At 43.8% G+C, this 22426-nt stretch overlaps 1 protein-coding gene across 2 annotated transcripts in view; it reads left to right on the plus strand.

Annotated features, from left to right (window-relative positions):
• The window catches only part of ATP8A2 (ATPase phospholipid transporting 8A2), a 651836-nt gene that overhangs the window by 371531 nt on the left and 257879 nt on the right, over window positions 1-22426 (plus strand). For both annotated transcript variants that reach the window (XM_030922372.1, XM_030922373.1), the window contains exon 26: window positions 20354-20537. In XM_030922372.1, coding sequence (XP_030778232.1) covers window positions 20354-20537 — 184 coding nt within the window. The remainder of the gene's footprint in view (window positions 1-20353; window positions 20538-22426) is intronic.

A 22426-nucleotide genomic window follows, 5' to 3' on the forward strand; every position in this document is an offset into this window, starting at 1 on the left:
TAAGTTTGTTTTTAAAATAATTATTTGGCCAGGCGTGGTGGCACATACCACTAGTCCTGGCTTCTTAGGAGGCTGAGATGGGGATTGCTTCAGCCCAGAAGTTTGCGTCCAGCCCGGGCAACACAGCAAGTCCACATCTCTAAAAAATAAAACAAACCAAAAACATGAAGAAGTAGTATTTGCATGTATGTGAGCTCCTGTTTGTGTATGAAACAACCAAGTTCATCTTTAGAAATTATCTGATTGTCTCCATATTTATTTACTTACTTGTGTCCCTCTAAAGCCACAGTAAGGAGAACTTGGTAAAGTCCTCCCTGAAGGGTCACTGGTCCAGTTAGTGTGGAAGACAGGCCAGTGTCCAGACAGTGGCTCCTGACCCAGGCAGAGCAGGCTGCATTTCTCAGAGGGCCGCTTTCCGGAGTAGTTGCTAGACTTGTCAGGTGACCAAATAAAATAGTACACACCTGTGTGTAGAGTTATCCAAGCCAGGAACATGGGCCCTAACTGTGGGCAGTTTCTCTGTGCTAGGGCTCCCTCTTCCCTGGTTACTCTCATCTGTCTCTAGTTTCGGGCCATCCCCTGTGCCCACCCCCACACTGAAGCAGCCTCCCTCCCCACAGCCCTCCCCACGACTCTGACTCCCACCGCTTCCGTGTTGCTCTGCCCGGCTCCCATTCGGAAGGCCAGTGGTTTCAGTCCAGCTTTGGGAACACCGTAGATACTTTCAGTTGCGCAGGGCCCTTCTCCCCACCACGTGATGGGATTCCAGAAACGAGTGTGTTCGAGTAATAGGGAGGAAGTGTGGGGAGCCTGGGGGCCCTGTCGTTAAGCACCTCACATGTGTGGTTTTGGCATTGAGTTTATACCAGCACAAAGGCATCAAAAAGCTTACGAAGAAAAATCCTCTTCTGCTCTATGTATATAAAACTTCTATTTTGAAAGAATTGCTTGGGAAAAAAATAGAAATCTTTTTGGAATTACATGTGTAGTTCACTAAAGTATTCCTGGTGACAACATAGCCATGTTTAAAGCCCGAGATTGTGTTGTTCTCTGTCCAGGGTCTAAGAGTGAACTGGAGTCTTGGAGGTCTTCAGCGTCACAGTGTATCAGAGCACTCACAGAGAGCTTGCGAGCCTCAACCACAAAGGTGCCCATGGGCTCCCAGCTAGTACTGCTGTCTTTGGTGGACAAAGGCTCCATTTTCTTGATAAAATTTAGCTTACTGTGCAAATGTGATTTATTTGGTGGGTTTCCTGATTCTCCTACAAGGAGATTCTCTGTGGTTATTTGAAAGTAACTAAGTCAACCTCCCATACCTTGGCTTACTTTGAATTCAACCTCATCAACAGATGCCCTGAGGGCCCCAGACTGCAATAAGCAGCTCGGCTACGGTGCCTACCAGACGGGTAAAGGCTCAGTGCAAAGAAATGGCCACATCTTGTTTTCTAGGACTTCTTCAAATACCTTGTACTTGGAAAGTTATGATGGAAATATCCTGTAATGTAGCATCACTGAAATGGCTACATTTTAGGCAAGGATTGTAAAGCTTTAAAATTGACTGAAACCTTGAAGTGTATTTATTATTTATTTATTTTATTTTATTTTATAATCTTTTTTTTCCTTTTCTAAGAGACAGGGTTTCACTCTGTCACCCGAGCTCGAGTGCTATGGCACAGTCATGGCTCACTACAGCCTCTAACTCCTGGATTCAAGCGACCTTCCTGCCTCAGCCTCCTGAGTAGCTGGGTCTACAGGCGTGATTGCCATGACTGGCTAATTTTAAAATTTTCTGTAGAGACAAGGTGTCGCTATGTTGCTCAGGCTGGTCTTGAACTTTTGGGCTCAAGCAGTCCTCCCACCTAAGTCCAGGAGTTTGGCCTCCCAAAGTGCTGGGATTATAATGCCTGGCCTGCATTGTATTTACACTGCTTTTAATAAATTATTAGCTTTTTCTTTACAAAAGTAATCTATGTTAATAATCTAAGCAGAAAGAACAAAATGAAGGAATAATACACCCAAAATCAGAGATAAACACTTTCTAAATCATTTTCTCGTGAAGTTTTATCACTGCATATATATGTATGCATACATCTAGTATGTGTCTAAAATTGGATGGTACTGTACATGTACTGTTGTAACTTGCTTTCTTCATTCAACAATAGGTAGTGAGGGCCAGGCGCAGTGGCTCAGGCTCATGCCTGTAATCCCAGCACTTTGGGGGTCGAAGGCAAGAGAGTACCAGTGGGCATGTATATTGTTGCAATCCTACATAAAGGCAACCTGAATACAAATTTAACATGTGCATAACTTCTGAATAGGCAGCTTGGCTATTTATGCTAAGAAATTTATCCTAAGAGGCCAGGCACAGTGGCTCACACCTGTAATCCCAACACTTTGGGAGGCTGAGGCAGGTGGATCACTTGGGGTCAGGAGTTTGAGACCAGCCTGGCCAACATGGTGAAACCCCATCTCTACTATGAAGAAAAAAATTAGCCAGGAGTGATGGTGTGCCCCTGTAGTCCTAGCTACTTAGGGGACTGAGGCAGGAGAATTGCTTGAACTCGGGAGGTAGAGGTTGCAGTGAGCCAAGATCACACTCCTGCACTCCAGCCTGGGCGACAGAGTGAGACTCGGAAAGGAAAGGAGAGGAGAGGGGAGGGGAGGGGAAGGGAGTGGAGGAGAGGGGAGGGGAGGGGAATGTATCTTAATGAATAAGTAGACAAGGTCATAGGCACAGTCATTAGCTCATTGCTCATCAGCAGGTCCTTGAGAGTACAGTAGATGTAAAATGTATTGTTCTGGGAGAATGGACATATGCTGACTGCGTGTTCTTTTGTTTTGTTTTGTTGTTAGAAACAGGGTCTCACTATGTTGCGCAGGCTGGAGTGCAGCAGCAGCGCAAGCATAGCTCAACGCAGCCTCCCACTCCTGGCCAGTGCTTGTTTGCCCACACATCAGCGTTATGTAATATTAGTCCACTTTGTTGTTGGCAAACTCTGTTCAAAGTGTTTCCTCCACCTCAGATTCTTTTTGGCTAGTTTTGGTTCAGCATCTCTATCCATGGTCTCAGAACTAGCTCATGGCAAGGCTCCTCTGATTTTTCTAACTGTCCTCCTTCCCTTTCCTCACCATCCTGTAGTGTGTCTTGGAGCTGTGTGTGATAGCAGTTTTTACTGGGGTGATTTATAAATAGGTCACGTCTCCCCTCTTGAAGTCTGGAGTACTGGGGGCCACCACCAGCGCTGGTTGCTGTGGGGTCTTTGTGCCCTCCCTTGGTCTCCTTCAGTAAGCTGGGCTCTTGAGCTCTTGTGCCAAGAGAAGGAACAGACAGGGCAGACGAGGAGTGGGCATGGGGCGCTGCTGATCAAAGAAAGGGTAGCGGGGCGGCCAGCAGCGCATCCAAGAACAGTGTATGAGCAAAATTGGCAGGGAAATCCGGGAAGTGGGAGCTCACAAACCGAGTGCGAACACTTAACAGGGTGTGGTCCCACAGCTACCCTGTGGCTCCGCCCACAATCATTTGATAAAGCCATTTCTAGCTTGTTTCCAGCCCCCAGCTCAGTGCTGACTCATGTGAATGTTGGCCAGACGCTGTGGCCTGACGCTCTGGCCTGTGTGGTTATTGGTTTCCTCTCCCTTTGCTGCATACAGTCCTCTGTCTGCCTTTCTACAGAGTACAGCAATGCATAGCTGCAAATTTGAGCATCTCATTCTAGTGCGGTAGGTCAGTCCACAAATACTCTCTGAATGCCAGCTCCATGCCGGCTATTGACATGAACACCACCAGGGCTATGCTGGGAAAAGAGCAAACACGCTGCTGGTGTTGCAGGGAGATCACCAGAGGGAAAATTATCCTCAACCTGGAGGGATGGCTGCTTAGCTCAGTGATGTCCTTTCCCAGCTTGTTTCTTAGAGATGTTTTGTCTTTGGAACCGGCAGCCACATGAGAGCCGTGTGTCGCTCCCTGACTGTGGAAGGGTCTCAGTATCCTGAGTGCTTGGGGTGCACCCAAAAGACAAACACCGCTTGCGTCAAAACGCAGCCCCCAGAGCTAAGGAAAAGTCTGTCTGTCACTAACATGGCATCTGGAAGAAATCGAAAATGGGTATTTCCTAATTCCTGTTAAAGTGTATTAAGCCAACATCCATGTATATTTTTCCTCTCCTTCATTCACTCAAGGACTTTCAAAGAAATTGCACCCCTTGCACTTAGCATGGTGTCTGTGTGACTTAGTCAATGAGCCATTAGGCACTGCAGATACCGTTTGCTCAGTCAAGATGGATAGCCCTGCCTTGTCACAGCGTAACGCCTTGGAGGCCATAGGCTGTCTCTGCACGTCTCCCTTAATTGCCTGGTGCATTTATGGGGGTTGACGAGTTTGTTGCCATCTGCATAGCTGGGTTGTTTAATATATTTTTCTTTGTTCTGCTAATGACCTGAACTTCATTACATGCTGATAAAGAATCCTAAAATGCACAAAGAAAACTGACAAAGAACGAACTGGCCCTGGCCCTGAACGGAACAGGCATACCACTATGCCGGCTGCCCAGACTCTGCACTTGTTGTTATAGGAAGGAATGACTTTCTGTTTGCATTTTAGGAAAACTCCACCTTTTAAACATTTTAAATGGAAAAAAAAGATGTATGTGATTTTTTTTTTTTTTTTTTTTTTTTTTGCAGTTTTACTGATATGAGCTACAAATAGCTTCTTGGAAGCCAGTCAAAACTCTCTTTTCAATAATGTTGAAACATTTTCCTTTGACTGGAAATTAATACCTTCAATTTAGAAGAACTCCAGATAGAAGTTTATAGCGCAAATACAGCCCCATGTAACTAAGGGAATCTTGGAGAATTATCTGATGTCAAAAAACAGAGCGGTGTTAGCTCATTTAAAAAAATTGTTCTAGTCAAATATAAAGCAAAAAATCCAATTTTTAATTTTTATAATATTTAAGAATCATTTCAGAAATAAAGTACTTCTGTTTTTTAATATAGCAAAAGACAGATTATTATGGTAGAGAATAAAATAGGATTTTAGGCTAAGAAAAATGGTCATCTGTTGGAGTGCATGGTTCTGTTTTTCACTTGTTAATTGTCTGGTGTTATTTTACATAGTTAGGCTTTTTCAAAATTTATTTTATGTCAATTTCTCTCAATTTTCTTAGTGAAAAACTGTTTCTAGACTTCCATTTATACTACTTGCACCTTGATTGGATTATTTGCTGGTTGGCTTTTTGGGGTTTTTGTTGTTGTTGGAGATACGAGTAAGAAGAAAAACTATTTCCAGCACATGAATGGAAAAGAATCACTTTGCTGTGTTTGACATTGCTTGAGGAGGCAATGTTTGTGACAGTTGCACATGATCGTACGTTTGTAATTCTTGTGAACAGCTGATATTGTTTTAGGGTATCAGGTCAGGTTGAGCTAAATGTACAGTTCTAATCAATCAAGACAAACGATGGCACTATCACAATTCCACCTCCAGAGGCAGGCCCTCTCCACTGTAGCTCCCAGCTTCACCCAGGGACAAAGCTATGGAAAGGGAGACGTCCTGACCCTGCCAGAGTTCCTTCTTCATTGCTCGTTCATTCCATCTCCAAACCCACCTGTGTCCTGTGGCCCTCAGACTGCTTATCAAAACTGTTCCCATTATTGCTGCAGTCTGATTCACATAGGCAAAACTGGCAGGAACTGCTGTGTGCAAAGCTTTCTGTTGGATGTAGGGGCAATTAAACAACGAACACACAATCTTTTCCCTGTAGGAACTTACAATCTTATCTCTGTTATTCATATTCAGTGAATGATCATTTTAGTGTGAATATGTAATATGATATAATAGGTTGATATACAAAGAAACTCCAGGCCGGGCGCAATGGCTCATGCCTGTAATCCCAGCACTTTGGGAGGCTGAGGTGGGCAAGTCATGAGGTCAGGAGTTTGAGACCAGCCTGGCCAACATGGTGAAACCCCATCTCTACTAAAAGTACAAAACATTAGCTGGCTGTGGTGGTGGGCGCCTGTAATCCCAGCTACTCGGGAGGTGGAGGTAGGAGAATCACTAGAACCCAGGAGGTGTAGGTTGCAGACAGCCGAGATTGCAGCACTGCACTCCAGCACAGGCGACAGTGTGAGACTCCATCTTAAAAAAAAAAAAGAAAGAAAGAAAGAAGAAAGAAACCCCATATAGAGTTCGACATGAAGACAGTGGACTTGAAGGGAAGGGAGATAAATTCAAACAGGGACACATCAGCCAAGACTTTCTTCTTGTTTCTCTTTCCCTCCATCCTGAAGACCTTGAGAGGGCTTAAAGCCAGAAGCTGAGAGCGAAAGGGCACTCCCAGCCAGGACTAGCTCTCAGCCTGGATGGTGTCCTCACAGAGGCGGGGGGGATGGTGCTCCAGGATAGCATGCAGCAGCAGCACCTACTCCAGGTAGCAGCCATGATAGGTTTTTTTCACCTTTCATCCATCTTTATCATTTATTTGGTTTTCACGGTTATCTTGCGAAGCAGATGGCGATGGCGGTATCCCCATATTATAAGCAGAAAACTGTGAATTGCAGGATTAGGTAACTGTTGGATTCTTTTTCTTTGAGACAGGGTCTTGCTCCGTCATCCAGGCTGGAGTGAAGTGGTCACAGGTCCTCTGCTGGATTCTTACAGTGTTGGGAGTGGAGACTGTGGTACCTGTGTTCTGTCTCCCACCCACAGCCCACTTGCTCAGCAGAACTATGTGAAAGCTTCCAAATGTGTGTTTTGAAGAAATGAAAGAATGTAACAGAGCGGGCGAGGGTGTGGAGCCTGGAGCAAGAAGACGCTTGTGTTTAGGTCTTGTCCTGGCCACTTGTTAGGTTGTGACCTTGGGCACACTGTGTCAGTCTTTCTGAGCTGGGTTTTCTCACCTGTAAAATGGAGAGAATAACAGCACCAACTGTGCAGAGTTGTGCTTAGGATTAAATCAGCCAATGCATGGAAAGCACTTAGCCCAGTTACTGATGATCAGATAATATGTGCCAAATCAGCACTTGCTGCTGCCCCATCATTATTATTACTGAATCCCATATTTTTGTTTTCAACTTAAAAGCATAGGCTTTGGCTTAAGGAGCATTAGAAATCCTCCTCGTTGGCCTCTTCACAGAGGAGGAAAAAGAGGACCAGGGAGGGGGTCCGTCTGGTTAAGAAGAGGCAGGAGCCCCTGTACAGCCCATCCCCTGAATCCTGTTCGCTCAGTGCATTCATTCCCCACCCTTCCTCCTTGTTCATTTGTTCACACATTGCTGTTGCCTGAGTTCCTTTCTCCTTCCTCACAGCGTACACTGAAATCTCTACGGGAGACAGTACACCTACTCTCCAGGGGATGGGGTGGTGGGAGGAGGGTGGAATTTTCCAAGTAGCCCACAGGATCATAAAGGCTTTTCCACACATGTTGGTTTTTATCACCTCGGACCATTGGTCACAGAATCTGGTCTGGACCTTGTGCCACTGTGGGAGGGTGGCCATAGGAGGAAAAGAAGCAGCATCCCTCCTTGTGGTTGCAGTGGACACGCGCATGCTCTCCTTACCTTTCTATCACGGCCCCAAGACCTAGCTTGCACTTGCCACTGTGCTCTGGAAGCTGGGTCACTCTGATCTAAGTGGATGGCAGGTCATTTTGTTACATGGTTTGGGGAAAAGATTACAACACCAAAGTTGTCACTACTTTAAATTCTATCCATGCGCCAGTTCAATGTAACGGTATACTCTGTGTGTTGTGTGTGTGCGTGCACGCAGAAGAGCCTCTGCCAGGCTGCCTGCTACTCCACTGCCTTAACCACTCTCTCTATCATGTTCAGTCACAGTTGAGTTGATGACTCCCATATTCAGCTGAGAAGTGAGTGTAATTGTAAGACACAGGCATGATATTTCAAGACCTTTACAGCATGAGAAGTGAAAGCTTTTTCTTAGTCAGCTGAAACCCCTGTTATATGTATTTCTGACCCCCAACCCCCTCATGTCTCAAGCTTTGTGGCTGGAACTTTCTTCATTCTCAACTCCCCCTTTGGTACTCACCCAATCCAGGCAATTGTGTGTCTGGCTCACTCTGGCCTTTATCTCCTTTCTGAGCTCAGTGACTAGCTCTGCTCTGAAGGCACAGGGTCCTGCTGGCCCCATGCTGCAGCTTCCAGCCCAGGTGAGTGAGGCAGGTGTCCGCAGTATTGACCCCACCCATGAAGCCACCACAGTGGCATAACAGGTTGCCGCTGTTAACTTACAAAATGAGGTAACCTGATAAACATGGCTGTCCTCATGTTCATTTACTCTGAAGCGTACTGAATAGCTACCAGGTGGAGTCGAAAGTTGAGATTCGGCTTCTCTGAACAGGGGATGTAATAAACTCATAGCTTTAACCTTTCACCCCCTTTGGTCAAAAACTGCAAGATGATCATTACTCATTTCATATGATAAGTGTGTCCTTGAACATGAAATGGAAACAATTGAGGAAGAGAAAGAAAAATAAGCTGTGTTTTAAGTCCAAAAAACCATTGCAAAAACATGGGCAGTTCAACCGATATTTGTTTGTTACCTATTGTGTATGGTGCTAAGAGGCCTAAAGATGAGTAAAACAAGTCCCTAACACCAAGTAGCTTGTAGCCTAATTATGGAGACGGAAGCACATAGCCAACCACATTTCAGATCAGACTTTGTCCAAGGAAGTGTTACTATGATGGTATTAATCAATTAGGAAAGCAAGTTGCAAAATAACCTTTACACTAGCGTATGTCAACTGCTATTACAATTAGCTATAAAAATGTGTTTCTTCTACGATACACAATGTTTTGGGGCTCATGTCCTCTCTATATGCAGGCCCCCATGTGGTTGACCATTGTACTTACATTCATCCACCTGCCAGCACCACCACATCTATCTGAAATCTGTCTGTCCATCTTTTTTCTGTCATTCCCCAGGACCTTATCAGACATATAGAATCACCAGAAGTCATTTTCATGTTCCATTTTTGGAACGGTAGAATGCCACTCCTGTTTTTTTAAAACAGTTTTACACATATGATCACAAAAAAGAAAAGCATTATTATTTCCCGCTATTGAGATCTAGAATAAGTGGCTTGTTCAACAGTTCAGGTTTTAGAAGGTGTGTATGCTACTTGGAAGAAAGACCTTTGTGTAACTTACCTCCTTTCCCACCCAAGAAATTCTACTTCCAAATTAAGAAAGAGAGAGAAAGAAAGGAAGGAAGGGCGGGGGGGGGGGGGGGGGTAGAGAGAAGAGGGAGAGAGAGAGAGAAGAGGGAGAGAGAGATATTAATCTGCAAACTACCCCCTGAGTGTGAAGCACACATGGTGTTGGCCGTTGCTGTCCCTGTCCCTGTAGCTCTGGGGTCTCTTAATTGCTTGGATTAGGACTGAGGTGAAGGTCAGAACTGGATAGCCTGCCCATTATTTCCAGAGCGCAGGAAGTTAGTTTGGTGTAGATATGGGACTGGTAATCAGATGACCTTTTGTTCTGTGCACAGGTGATGGGTGAAGGGCAGGCCTAATTAAAACCATCCAATATATTAAGCATCTCCGTTGTCATTAATTTTCAGCCATGCATGAGCTCATGATGCCTGGTCCTGCGGGAGTCACAAGTTTGCTCTGAAATGTCAAAACTCAAACACTCTCAGCTTTGCTCTCAGTTCTGATTCCTATTCCCACCTTCCCCACAGCAGAGGTCAGGCACACTGTTTTGAAGTACTAGTAAAATGTGCAGTGGGGAACAATACATGTATGTTAACTTCAAGGAAGCCAGACACTCCTGAGAGGGTCTTGGGGGCGTTAATAAAGCATCTCAAGGAAGCAGAGTATCAAATTCATGCTTTTTGTGCTAAAAACATTAAGGTATTTAAATGTGTTATTCTAATCCCTGTTTCAGCCTGGGAACAGAAGGATCTAATATCTTTTATTTAAATCCCAGCCTTCCTGGACTGCTCCATTCTTTTCAGTCTAGTACAGGAAGAGACAGACTATAACCAGTTGATTTCAGTGACTATAAAACTATATAATTCACAACATACAACACATTCAACTTTTACATAAAATGCACTTGCCCAGATCTTAATACATTCCACATCATTTAGTAGAGATGTCAGGTTTTCAGAAGCTAGACTCCTGTCAGAATGCCACTTTAATTGTTCTGTTTTTTTGGACATGCGATAAAATTGTCACAGACGCAAGTACCGATGCGTAAATTCTGAACCCCCAAGCAAAGTATCCTTATTTCAAAGTGAGCCCTTTCTCAGTTGTGGAGTAAACCGATCTTGAGCAGACAGGGTGTCCTCCTGTTTTTCTGAGAGCCCCTCTGCAAGTCTCAGCTGCAGAGGCAGCATTTACGGCTTGAATGCAGGATCGAGTTTTAAGGGTTTTGTTCAGTTAATAAAGAATATCAAGTTGCCCTCACCACTAACAACTGTAGGATGGCTGATCTGTAACTCCTGTTTCAAAGAAGACGATGCTCATAGGATGTTGAAGCAGTCACAAGTCGTCATGTAGTAATTAAGATCAGTAAAATGTATAGAGAGAGCAGCCACATGTCTCAATCAATTGTTACGGCTTCTTCCCTTTAAAAATTTTTGGTTTTCAAGGACATTATTAGAGCCTGAAATCAGAATTTAGACGCCATATAAAGGTATCTTCAGGTAAATAGAATAGCTAATCTTAAAATTCTTCGTATTTTGTGTGCATACGTTGGGAGGTGTATATAACACTGAAATAATTAAAATTGAACTTCTTATCATTATTAAATATTGAAAATGAGTAAAACGAACCCTTTGTACAAGGAAATTATTAGTAAATGTTAATGTGTTTTTGCAGTAGCATATTAACATAAATATTTTCTAAAAGCTCTCCATTTGTGGAGTGTGAAGAAGAGCTCAAATTCTGTTTTTGAAAGTTGAGTTATAAAGAATCTCTTTTGGAATATGGAAACATTTAACCTTAGTATTTTTGAAAAATGATACACCCTGTTAAATAATTTTTGTACTTATGCAATGCTGTGGAAACTTCAAGCTTTCCACAATTTATACATGCTCAAATATATGTGTTAAATTCCTAAAATTACCATGGAATTGCAGCACTAAGATAAAAAGCAAGATGCTTGCACAGCTGCCTGCCTCTCCCCTCTCCTTTGCACAGACTCCTGGTGTTGTGACCTTAGCACCCGTTCAATTGCCATGTCACCAAAACGAAAGGACCTATGGCTGGTATTGCCAAAAGATGGTGGATGTTATCAAAACATGCATGTTTCAGCCATACCAAAATAATGCCGTCAGTACATCTGGGCTCTTAGATTACTTGCTCCACAAATCCTGGAGCGTGTTGACCTGTATTTCTCAAGGGTGGCTGGATAGCATCAGGGTTCATTATTAGGTCATGCATGTTTTATCACCAATAATGAGATATACGTTTGTCATACTAGTCAATCAGCAAGAATCCTTATCCTACTGGGCACTGTGTTAAATAGTCATTTGTAGTGCAGAGATATTACACAGGTATTCTATTGCGATGGAATCTGATTCTAGGCTTAAATCATTGCACAAAGAACAAACAGGTGGTTGAGCTAAGCTGGGCAAAGTGACGCACACCTGTGGCCTCAGCTACTTGGGAGGCTGAGGCAGGAGCATCGCTTGAGACCAGGAGTTCAAGACCAGCATGGGCAACGTAAGGAGATCCTGTCTCAAAAAAAAGTATATGTGTGTAAAATATGTTAGTACAGTATACATACACACACATATGATAAGGTACTTAAATATAAATAATTTGTTGAAATGATTTGCATCATACAACATCCCCAAGACCACTTGTAAACGTTTGGCAAGCTGGTATCTGTTAAGCCCTGAAAGTGCTTTTGTCAGGTGTTATGCAGGGGCTAGAGATGGGCTTATAATAGTCAAAGCATTATGATCTAAAGAGGCCAAGAAAAAAACTAAGCTCAGGTGTTAGCTTTTCCCAGGAGAGCCCTTTGTAAGGACAAAGATTGTTGTCAGCCATGTATCATTAAAAGCTGTCACAAGGGCCGGGCGGTGTGGCTCAAGCCTGTAATCCCAGCACTTTGGGAGGCCGAGACGGGCGGATCATGAGGTCAGGAGATCGAGACCATCCTGGCTAACACGGTGAAACCCCGTCTCTACTCAAAAATGCAAAAAAACTAGCCAGGCGAGGTGGCGGGCGCCTGTAGTCCCAGCTACTCAGGAGGCTGAGGCAGGAGAATGGCGTAAACCCGGGAGGCGGAGCTTGCAGTGAGCTGAGATCCGACCACTGCACTCCAGCCTGGGCGACAGACGAGACTCCGTCTCAAAAAAAAAAATAAAAAATAAAAAAGGCTGTCACAAGGCTGGGCGCCGTGGCTCACGCCTATAATCTCAGCACTTTGGGAGGCTGAGGCGGGCGAATCACCTGAGGTCAGGAGTTCAAGACCAGGCAGGCCAACATGGCAAAACCCCATCTCCACTAAAAATACAAAAGAAAAAAATTAGCTAGGTGTGGTGGTGCACGCCTGTAGTCCCAGCTACTTGGGAGGCTGAGGCAAGAGAATTGCTTGAACCTGGGAGGTGGAGGTTGCAGTGAGCCAAGATCGTGCCCATTGCACTCCAGCCTAGGCGATGGAGTGAGACTCTGTCTCAAAATAATAAAAGAGCTTTCCCAGAAGGCCTAGAATGTTTTTAAGAGTATTTGGAGAAAATAGAATCAAGACCACTAGCATGTTGGTCAGGAAGTTTGCAAACGATATCTTTTCTCTTGAATCACAGGACAAGTGGGGTGTTTTTATCTGCTTTCCATGAATGAAGCATTGAGATCTCACAGAGGTGGCCAGTCATTTATGTATTCCTTTCATTCTCTCCATCTGCGAGTAGGCTTTCAGAACTGCACAGTAATAGCATGTTCCTAGGTCTGTTGTTTATACGGAAGTTAAGATAGTTTTGTTTAAATAGAGCTGTATTTTTTTTCTATTACACTTAATTATGGGTGGAGATGTAACTAGTCTTGAAATCATGATTTTGGTAGTTAGTCACCATTTATTGAATGTCTGCTGTACAAATCTTAAATTAGACATTTGCAGAAGGGTGAGGAAAGGGAAGGATAGAAAAGAAATGAAAGATGTCATCTCTGTCCTTGTGAAGGTTAGAGAGAAAAACCTACTCCCCCAGGATGGATATAACCAATTGCATTGAATAGTTTGTGGAAAGAAATGTACGGATTAAATAATTTTTTTAAAAAGCCAATTCTTAAAACTTCTATGTCACCTGTCTGCTCTTTCATAGTGCAGCTGATGGTGTTAGGAAAGAATGGTAACTCAAGTCACGTGGCATTTTGTAGGAAATCCCGTCTTTTATGTTCAGATGTGGTTTTGAAACGTGTAAGGATTCTGAGAAATGCTTCCATAGGAGGGGCTCCATAACACATTCATCTTTAGAGGAAATACTGGCGTAAGATTTCCAGCATTTTTTGCTGCAAAAGCAACCAAAGCTAGAAACACTCATTCCTGAAAGTCTGCACACATGGTTCATTTACCAGTGAGGTGCACGTAGTTACTCTGAAACCCCTTTGCTCATGGATTAGTCTTTCTGCTGTCAGCACTCACCTTGCTTTTCAAAATATGTCCCACCTTAGACCCAACCCTTGCGAGGCCGCCTCTTGGTCAAACACTGCATTCTTTGGAATAAAAACTGACCTGCTCTCACCTTTCCTTTGTTGTTGCGTGTCTCTAAGGCACACTCTCTTGCAGCTTCCTTAGTTACAGCTCCCCACCATGTGTAAGTTTTTATAGTGAGGGAGCACTTCCATCTCCCTTAGAACTATTGAGTGATCGAGTTGCAATTTTCTTTCTTTGTGCCTCTAAATAAGCTAACCCACAGGTACGTATTGGGCTTGCCTGAATGTACCCCCATTCCTACCACTATCCTTTCCCACTACTGCCCTCCCAGCCCCAAATTCTACATCTGCCACTGTGCTCCAGTGGCCATTCCAAGCTGCCCAAATGATCTACTTTTAGAATTTAGGGCTACAATGAAATACACCAAAATCTGGTACATGAGATTAAGTTTTGAGGGAGCCGCACAGTTTGGGTGAGAGCACAGATGTTCCAACAGGGAACGACTGTCCAGAAGACCTGGACACCCTGGGTTGCATCCTGCACAAATGTACTAAATGCACCTGAAGAAAGAACACAGTGGTCAGAAGGGATGTGGTCAGCCATGGAGGCATTTAATAAATAGGATTGGTTAATTAATTTAACTGGTTTTAGACTCAAATATCGAGTGTTTGTATATCTATCTACTTAAGCTATGAGATTTTTAAAGGTACTGAAGTTTTTGACTGTTGTGAAAAAGAAGATGTTATATTTTATTTAAGTAACTATTTTAATAAGAAAATCCTTTTCATAGGATAGTAATTTTCAACAGGAAAATGAACACTTTTCCAAATGAAATCTTCTGATATATTGGAGCACTTTATTTTATAGTTAAGTATTATGTATTTTAGGCTTTGTATTGATAAGTTGGTTTCTGTGTCACTACAAAAAACAACTTATGAAGTATTGTATGTTGTATTTCAGTTAGTTTCTGCCCCTACCACCTTCTTATTTGAGACACTCAGATTAAAAGAATATTTCTAATGAAATACCAAACAAAATGTATACTTTCTGGGTTTCTGTTTAAAAGTGAAGAAGAAAAACCTACATATGCAAAACTTTAAGAAAGGGGATAAGATTCAGTGTTTCTTGTAATTGTTAACTGTCAGTATGGTAACGTTGTATGTATCTTATGCTATGGAAATTCAGGCTTAGCTAGAAAACATTTGTAGTAGAAAGAACTTGTGGTATTGTCTAGGCCAGTGCTGGTGACTCGAGTGTGGTCCAGAGACAAGCAGCAGCGGCAGCAGTCAGGAGCTTGTTAGAAATGCACATTCACAGGCCCAGCCCAGACTTTCCGATCAGAGGCTGTACCTTGACAATCCCTCTGGGTGATTCTGATGCTCACTTAAAATTGGAAACTCATTGATCTAGGACAGTGGTTTCCAAACTTCCTTTTAGTCATAAGGACTGCTGTATGTAATAAAGAGGTTTTCAAATCCAGATAGTGAAAGAATTTTGTGAGTCTGGTTAATTAATAAGTGTTTTGGGTCTCTTGGGGGTTCCTGGGTGGAGTTCCTTGTAACCTCTCTGGCTTGAGTGAGCTCAGTATACAAATCTGCAATCGAGATCCAGCCCCGCTTTGACAACTGGGCAGGCAAGATCAGAGGAGGTAAAAAATCTGCCTAGCTTATCGGGGAACCCCACCCCAATATTTCAAAGTAGGTTCTTTCTACTTTCCATAAGTGTCAGCTGGTCCAAGAAATAAAGAGAAAGAGTAGAAAGAGGAATTTTACAGCTGGGCCTCAGGGATGACATCACATATCAATAATAGGACCGTGATGCCCACCTGAGCTGCAAAACCAGCAAGTTTTTATTAAGGATTTCAAAAGTGGGAGAGGGTGTACGAACAGGGAGTGGTCACAAAGATCACAGGCTGCAAAGGGCAAAAAGGAGAACAAAGATCACAAGGCAAAGGGCAAAAGCAGAATTACTGATAAGGGCCTATGTTCAGTGGTACACGTATTGTCTTGATAAACATCTTAAACAACAGAAAACAGAGTTCAAGAGCAGAGAACTGGTCTGACTTCAAATTTACCAGGGCAGGGTTTTCCCCCACCCTAGTAAGCCTGAGGGTACTGCAGGAGACCAGGGTGTATCTCAGTCCTTAATACTCCCAGAGTGGCCGTTTATAGACCTCCCCCCAGGAATGCAATTCTTTTCCTAGGGACTTAATATTAATATTCCTTGCTAGGAAAAGAATTGAATGATATCTCTCCTACTTACACGTCCATTTATAGACTCTCTGCCAGAAGAAAAATATGGCTTTTTTTTCCCCGACCCTGCAGGCAGTCAGACCTTACGGTTGTCTTCCTGTGTTCCCTTGCTGTTACTCTGTTCTTTTTCAGGGTGCACTGATTTCATATTGTTCAAACACACGTTTTACAATCAGTTTGTACAGTTAACACAATCATCACAGTGATCCTGAGGTGATGCACATCCTCAGCTTATGAAGATAACAGGATTGAGAGATTAAGATAAAGAAGGGCATAAGAAATTATGAAGGTATTATTTGGAAAGTGATAAATGTCCATATTAAAATGAAATCTTCACAATTTATGTTCCTCTGTCATGGCTCCAGCCAGTCCTTCTGGGGTCCCTGACTTCCTGCAACATTAGGTTTGCTCAGATGATACTGCAAGATCAGAAGTAGAAACTCTGAGAGCAGGATTTACGTATATCAGATAAATTAATGTGTGATCATTAGTTCTATAAAAGCAGTTACTCAAGGTTTCACTTAAGTGTTATATTTGAAATAACTTTAGAGAGCTAGTTTTTAAATTTCAGGGACGTGTATCCCATAAAATGAGATACTCCAGGAACTGATTTTTGTAAGTCTCAAAAGAAAAACTTATTTTTCATTTTAGAATCTATTATATTATCCAAAAAAGCAGATAGAATACTCCAGTCAACTGAATGCTTTTGGTTTATATTTCTGTTCATAATACACCAAAATAGGATTAAAGAAGTGCCCCCAAGCACCTAGGTTGGCTCAGCTGTGGTCTGGAGTTTTTATTTTATAGGTTGAATTATTATATGTTGGGAATACTTATTAAGTGTGGCATGTGATTCCAGGTCACAAGTTAACATTAAGAAAGAGCCGGCTTGTGCTTCCTGGCAACTTGGTAGACTAAAATACTGCATATGGCTAAAGCGGGGTGGTGCCTCTTCAGTTCTGTAGACACTGGCTGTTGGACATCTGTTTTGAACCCCTAGTGTGTGCTAGAATTATGTTTTCTCAAGGCATTACAGCTGAGGGCGTAATAAATCCTTGATGAGAATTTCATGCTCCTAAAACCCTGCCGTATGACTTACTTTATATACCCTGGTTGGGTTTTCCCCTAATTTTTGCTTTTTGGGAAAGGCAGCTGTTTGGATGTTCATAGATTGTACTTGAAGCCATTGGAATCCTGACTTGACTGACTTGAGATCCAAATCCCAGAGTGGCAAGCCCAGTGAGTCTATTTGACTTGCTCCTCATTTCCCATTGGTTGGCCTATTGCTAACCTCCCTAATAGAAAACCAACGACTTTAACCTCAAAGAAAACCCGGGTGCGTTGAGGTCCTTTCCTGTTCCACTCCCGAGATTTTCCGACCCCTGCAGTGTGAAGTGACCAAGCCTTCCGCCCATGGGCTTCCTTTCTCTCCAGACCACCTCGAATTTGCTTAAGAAGCAGCCAGCTTTCTTGATTGCTTGAGTGACATATAGACTCAAGGAGGAGTCGCAGCCTCGGGCCTCCCGATTCCTATTTAAGTTCCTGTTTTACGCTCTCTTGTGATACTTTCATGGATGCACAAGAAGAGTTGTAGATTAAGTGATGGCTTCCTTAGTGAGGTTCCACCTCAGTGAGTGAACGATTTTAGTTAAAGAGTGATTAAGGTAATCATGGGACTCCAGACTCGGGATACACTATGTCCTCAGTGTCTCAGAAATTCCTTTGCACAGCCCTTAGACCAAAAGGAAAACTTGTTTCTAATTATTAAGTAGGTAAAGTCAAAATTTAAGAAGTATTTATGACCCTACAACTTAGCAGACATTTGAATCAATAATGTCATTGAAAGACATACATTGAAAGAAAAAATCCTTATTTCCTCCATTGTTACATAATCATTACTGTTGACAATGGCATGTGGTTATGTGACTGTTGAGCACTGCACAACTTCCTGAACTGTAGGCTAAGCATAGCTGCTGCCTTGCTCATTTTCTATTCCACATCGATTTTCACAAGGCATTTGCTTTTTATCATCACCACCATGAGAGCTCAGCTTCACAAAGACATATCATGAAAAGGGATGCAGTGTGATTCATTGTTGAAACTGTGAGCTACTTCCAGCTAGTACTTTTCACTGTTACCTGAGAAACATTGCTGTATTTCCCTCAAAAATTAAAAAATTTCTGCTGCAGCATCCCCAGGGCCCCTGCACACCCAGTTGGGAACCACAAGTCTGATGGCATGCAGTTCTCCGAAGTGTCCAGTCTTGTGTTGTTTTTCCAACAGTTAAGATGTTTCACATAATCCTATGCTAGGTGGAGTAGGAGATGCAATTGTTTTATACTTGCTAGTCAACACAGTGGTTTAACATGAATACATCACAACCATTCTATGAGGTGGCTGGTTCTCATTTTCCCAGTCCCACTCATGGAAAGCAGGGCCTCATGGACCTCCTCTCCCTGCTTAAATGGTTAATGTGTGGTGCACAGGAAAAGGTCATACTCAGGCCTTTAACCATGGCTTCCAGGTTGTTTTCTCCAACCATATTTGATCTGTGGTTCTGTGGAGTTCAAAAACAAAATGGGAAGTCACTTTTGTGTAGCCAGTTACAGTTGTGGACTGCCTCTGCCAAAAAGATCAGCCCTTGGCTTTAAGTAGCAGTTGCACAAACTAGGAGGGAATACATACAGCTTAATATCCCTTCATGTTAAAATTGCTTATGTGGAGTTGACCAGAGGCTTCATTGATAATCAGTGGTAAAGCTCAAGTAACTTTCTTTTAGGTCACATTAAAGTGAATCTGGCATCTGCTACCAGGGAGATGGTGATTCTGTTCTATCCTGCTCTCTGTTGCCTAAAAGATTATACGTGGAGGCTATTTTTTAAGTTCTGAAGCATGCCTATTAAATAATGGTTGAAGAACCTGAGAATATTTAGCAAGCAGCAACAGAGCTTTGGGCGGAAGGATGTGATAGCTATTTTTATATTTCAGCCTTCCAAATATTTGTAAGAGAAGTTAGACTTTTCCTGTTTAGCCCCAAATGACAGAGTTAGTACTCTTAAGTATGCTCAGTAACAACAAAAAAGTAATGATAATTTCCAGTGGTCACACCTACTCCAGGAGGCATCGAACTGCTGCCATTGCAAACCCTTGTGAAAATGCTAAAAGGGATATCAGGTTGTGTAACCCAGCTCCTAAAGTCCTTTCATCACGTTTTTCCAACTTTCTAACTTCTATCTTTGTCACTGAGCAAAGGCTTTTTGGTTCTACATTCAGTTTGCTGTCTCGCCAAATGCATTTCTTTCTCAAGTTGGTAGAATGAGATGTCAGGTAGCACTTCAGTTTTCTATTTGGAACAGGTATCTTTGTGGATAGGGACCATCTAGGAGCAGTTGAAGTTCTTACTGGGCAAATCTTTGAGTGTCCATTCTAGCTGATGCATGAAGTCCAATGTGGGCATGGCCAGCAGACCTCTGGGACATCCAGAAAAATCTTTTACTTTGTGTTTATTCTGTGTGTGTGGCGGCGGGGGACTGTGGGGCTGTTTAAGTGATCCAAGAGCTCACCTGTAAATTCCCCAAATCAAGCATCAGCTTACCAATTCAGAATGTAGAGTCACTCAGTCCTGAGATGCTAGTCTTTGCTTCATGTTGCTGTGTTTTCTGGTCTACACTCTGAAGAAGCACTTCACTATCATGAATACCCCTCTGCTTTAGACCCCACAGATTTATACTGGCTCCTCTTCCCAGACAGCTTGAGGACTTGGGAAAGCTTGGCCGCCATCTTGGATTCCTTGTGGAAAGAACCACTCCTGTGCAGGGGCTGATCTCGCCCCCTTGAGGGCTGTGCTTCTGCACGGCTCAGCAAGGGGAGACTTCCACTCCCTGACTCCCATCCTAAATCCTCTGCCTTGGCTGACCTTCAAACACAGCTTCCTTTTCTGAGGTGGATGTAGAGAAGTCTTTTTTTCTTTCCTCTTACCCCAGCCCTCTTTCTGCACGTTCTCATGCCCTGCCCATTTCCTTTCCCTTCTGTAAAAGCAGATTTTACAGAAAATTCCCTTGCCAGCCCTAGGTTGTATATGATGTACCATAAAGCAAAAGGAGGTCTGTGCTGGCTTTCTGATTTATTGGAAAGACATTTCCAAAGACCCCTGTAACTAGCCTGACTGCCTTTATCATTCAGCAGGGCACACATACCCCTGAGGAGTTTGTGCAGATGCCTCCCACTGAGCAGAGTGATTACAAATAGGCTGTGTTTTAAGTTAGTTTTCTGTTGTGTATTTCATCTGAGAAGTTGGCAAATACTTGAAAGCCACAGGCTCCTGTTTTCTGAAAGCTTCTTTGCACATGAGCATAAAATGTATGTATTGAATTTGGAGATCATCCAGTAACTGTCCTTTTAATGCAGCGGAATGTAGATTACAGCTGTTTCCTCTGGAAAGATGTGCATAGTTCTGATTTCCCTCTCTTTTCTCACAGAGTGTCTCCTCTGCAGAAGTCTGAGATAGTGGATGTGGTGAAGAAGCGGGTGAAGGCCATCACCCTCGCCATCGGAGACGGCGCCAACGATGTCGGGATGATCCAGACAGCCCATGTGGGTGTGGGAATCAGTGGGAATGAAGGCATGCAGGCCACCAACAACTCGGATTACGCCATCGCACAGGTCAGCAGTTTGGGCGTCCAGCTGCCCCATCCTGTTGAGAGATGGTAGCTGGGCATGAGGACCTGGTGTTTAAGCTTCCGTGCAGCCCCAAACCTCTGCCGCTCCTCTTAAGGTTGCTGTCTAGATGAAAACCCGGGGATATTTGGATTTCTCTGTGGTTGTGATCTTGTGCAGTTTGGAGGCCCTGTCCTGCTGGTTGGTTTTCTTTGGCCAGCTGTGGGGTTGGCCAAGCTGCTCTGTGATCCAGGCAAGGTGCTGCTCCTATCAGACAGGTCCCTGATCTTGCTAATAATAACCTCTCACCTTCAGCTTCTGCATCTGCTGCATTGCTTTTCCTGCTGAAGCACAGCTGTGCTCATGACAGCCTTTCTCTGTAATCCCATTCTGGTCTCACCCCTGCCAAAGGTGCTGGGACAGCCCCTGGTTAGGTGCTTAAGATCAGGGGTGAGCAGTGATTTACAGCTGTCGTCTTCCCTGTAGTTGTGACAGGGCGCTGCCCTGTGAGGTGAATTGCCACGAGCATGAGCTGAGTTTGGGCCGTAATGACCAGTGGTCAGTAGCAAACAGCCTCCTGAAGTTAGGCCAAGTTCGGTCCATTCCTCTGTGATCTGAGCCTCGCATGCCAGGGCTCCTGATGTGCTGTACTGCACTGGTGGCCTGAGGATGAAAGAAAGGTCCACTCCGCAGGGATAGCCCAAAGGTGAAGGAAGATAGCCAATTTCCTGACCTGTAGGGTGCATATCTGAGACCACCTTTGCAAAATGATGACTGAGACAGCGGAAGAGATCGAACTGAACCGAGTCCATCTTGCTTCTAACCTCCAGGCCGTCCCTGTTCATTCCTGGGCGTAAGCTGAACTCACTTTGAGAGAAGCTTAGTTTATCGTTTAAACAAAGATGGTAACAGCCCTTTCCCAAAGCAGACCTCCTCCTTGCCTGGGGACTAGACTGACATTAACCGCAAGATTTGAAATGATGGCTTAGGAGTCATGCAGTTGGAGGCTACAAGATTCTGACCCTCTTAAACTGCTCCTAAGGTCAGTGCTTGAGATATTTTGCAGACCCTGCACTTGACGGATCAGCTAGCCCCACCCAGATCCATAAACTGGCTCGTCTAATCTTGTAGCTCCCACCACCCAGGAACTGACTGAGCACAGGAAGACAGCTCTGGACTCCCTATGATTTCTTCCCTGACCAGTCAGCGTTCCTGGTTCACTGGCTACCCCCATCCACCAAGTTTTCCTTAAAAGCTCCCGGAATGCTCAGAGAGACTGATTTGAGGAACAATAAAGCTCCAGTCTGCCTCACATTCAGCTCTGCGTGAATTATTCATTGCAATTCCTCTGTCTTGATGAATCGACTGTGTCTAGGCAACGGGCAAGGTGAACCCCTTGGGCGGTTCCATATCTAGGTGATTGGGCCTGCTGGATCATCCAGAAAACCTGGACATCACAGTGAACCTAGGGCATGTCCGTCTGTCTCCAGATTGCGACACATCGTGAGTAGATGCCTGCCCGTCGGCAGGTAGCAGGAATCCCCTGGTGTTTCTACGGTGTTGAGGTGTTTGAAGAATGTGTTCACCTCAATCACGCGAACACAAGGCAAAAAGGCTATCCACCCCTTCCAGCTGAAGTCAGGGCTGCATATACAAAGTGAACGAGCTTCCGATAGCCCCAGGGCTTCAGGCCAGTCCTTTGCAGCTCTGGGGCTCCACCTCCCCAAAGTGGGGGCTCTGTCTTAGATCACCTCTCAGGTTTCTTCTCAGCTCGCAGTTCCACAGATGCAGGAAGGAATTACAAAATCCTCCTGGCTCTGAAAAGCGCATGCTATCAATCTTCTTCCTTTGCCGATTTCAAATAAATCCTCAAGATAATTTCTGAAGTAGGTAAG

The sequence above is a fragment of the Rhinopithecus roxellana genome, chromosome 18, assembly GCF_007565055.1.
Source record: "Rhinopithecus roxellana isolate Shanxi Qingling chromosome 18, ASM756505v1, whole genome shotgun sequence".
NCBI classification, from domain to species: domain Eukaryota; kingdom Metazoa; phylum Chordata; class Mammalia; order Primates; family Cercopithecidae; genus Rhinopithecus; species Rhinopithecus roxellana.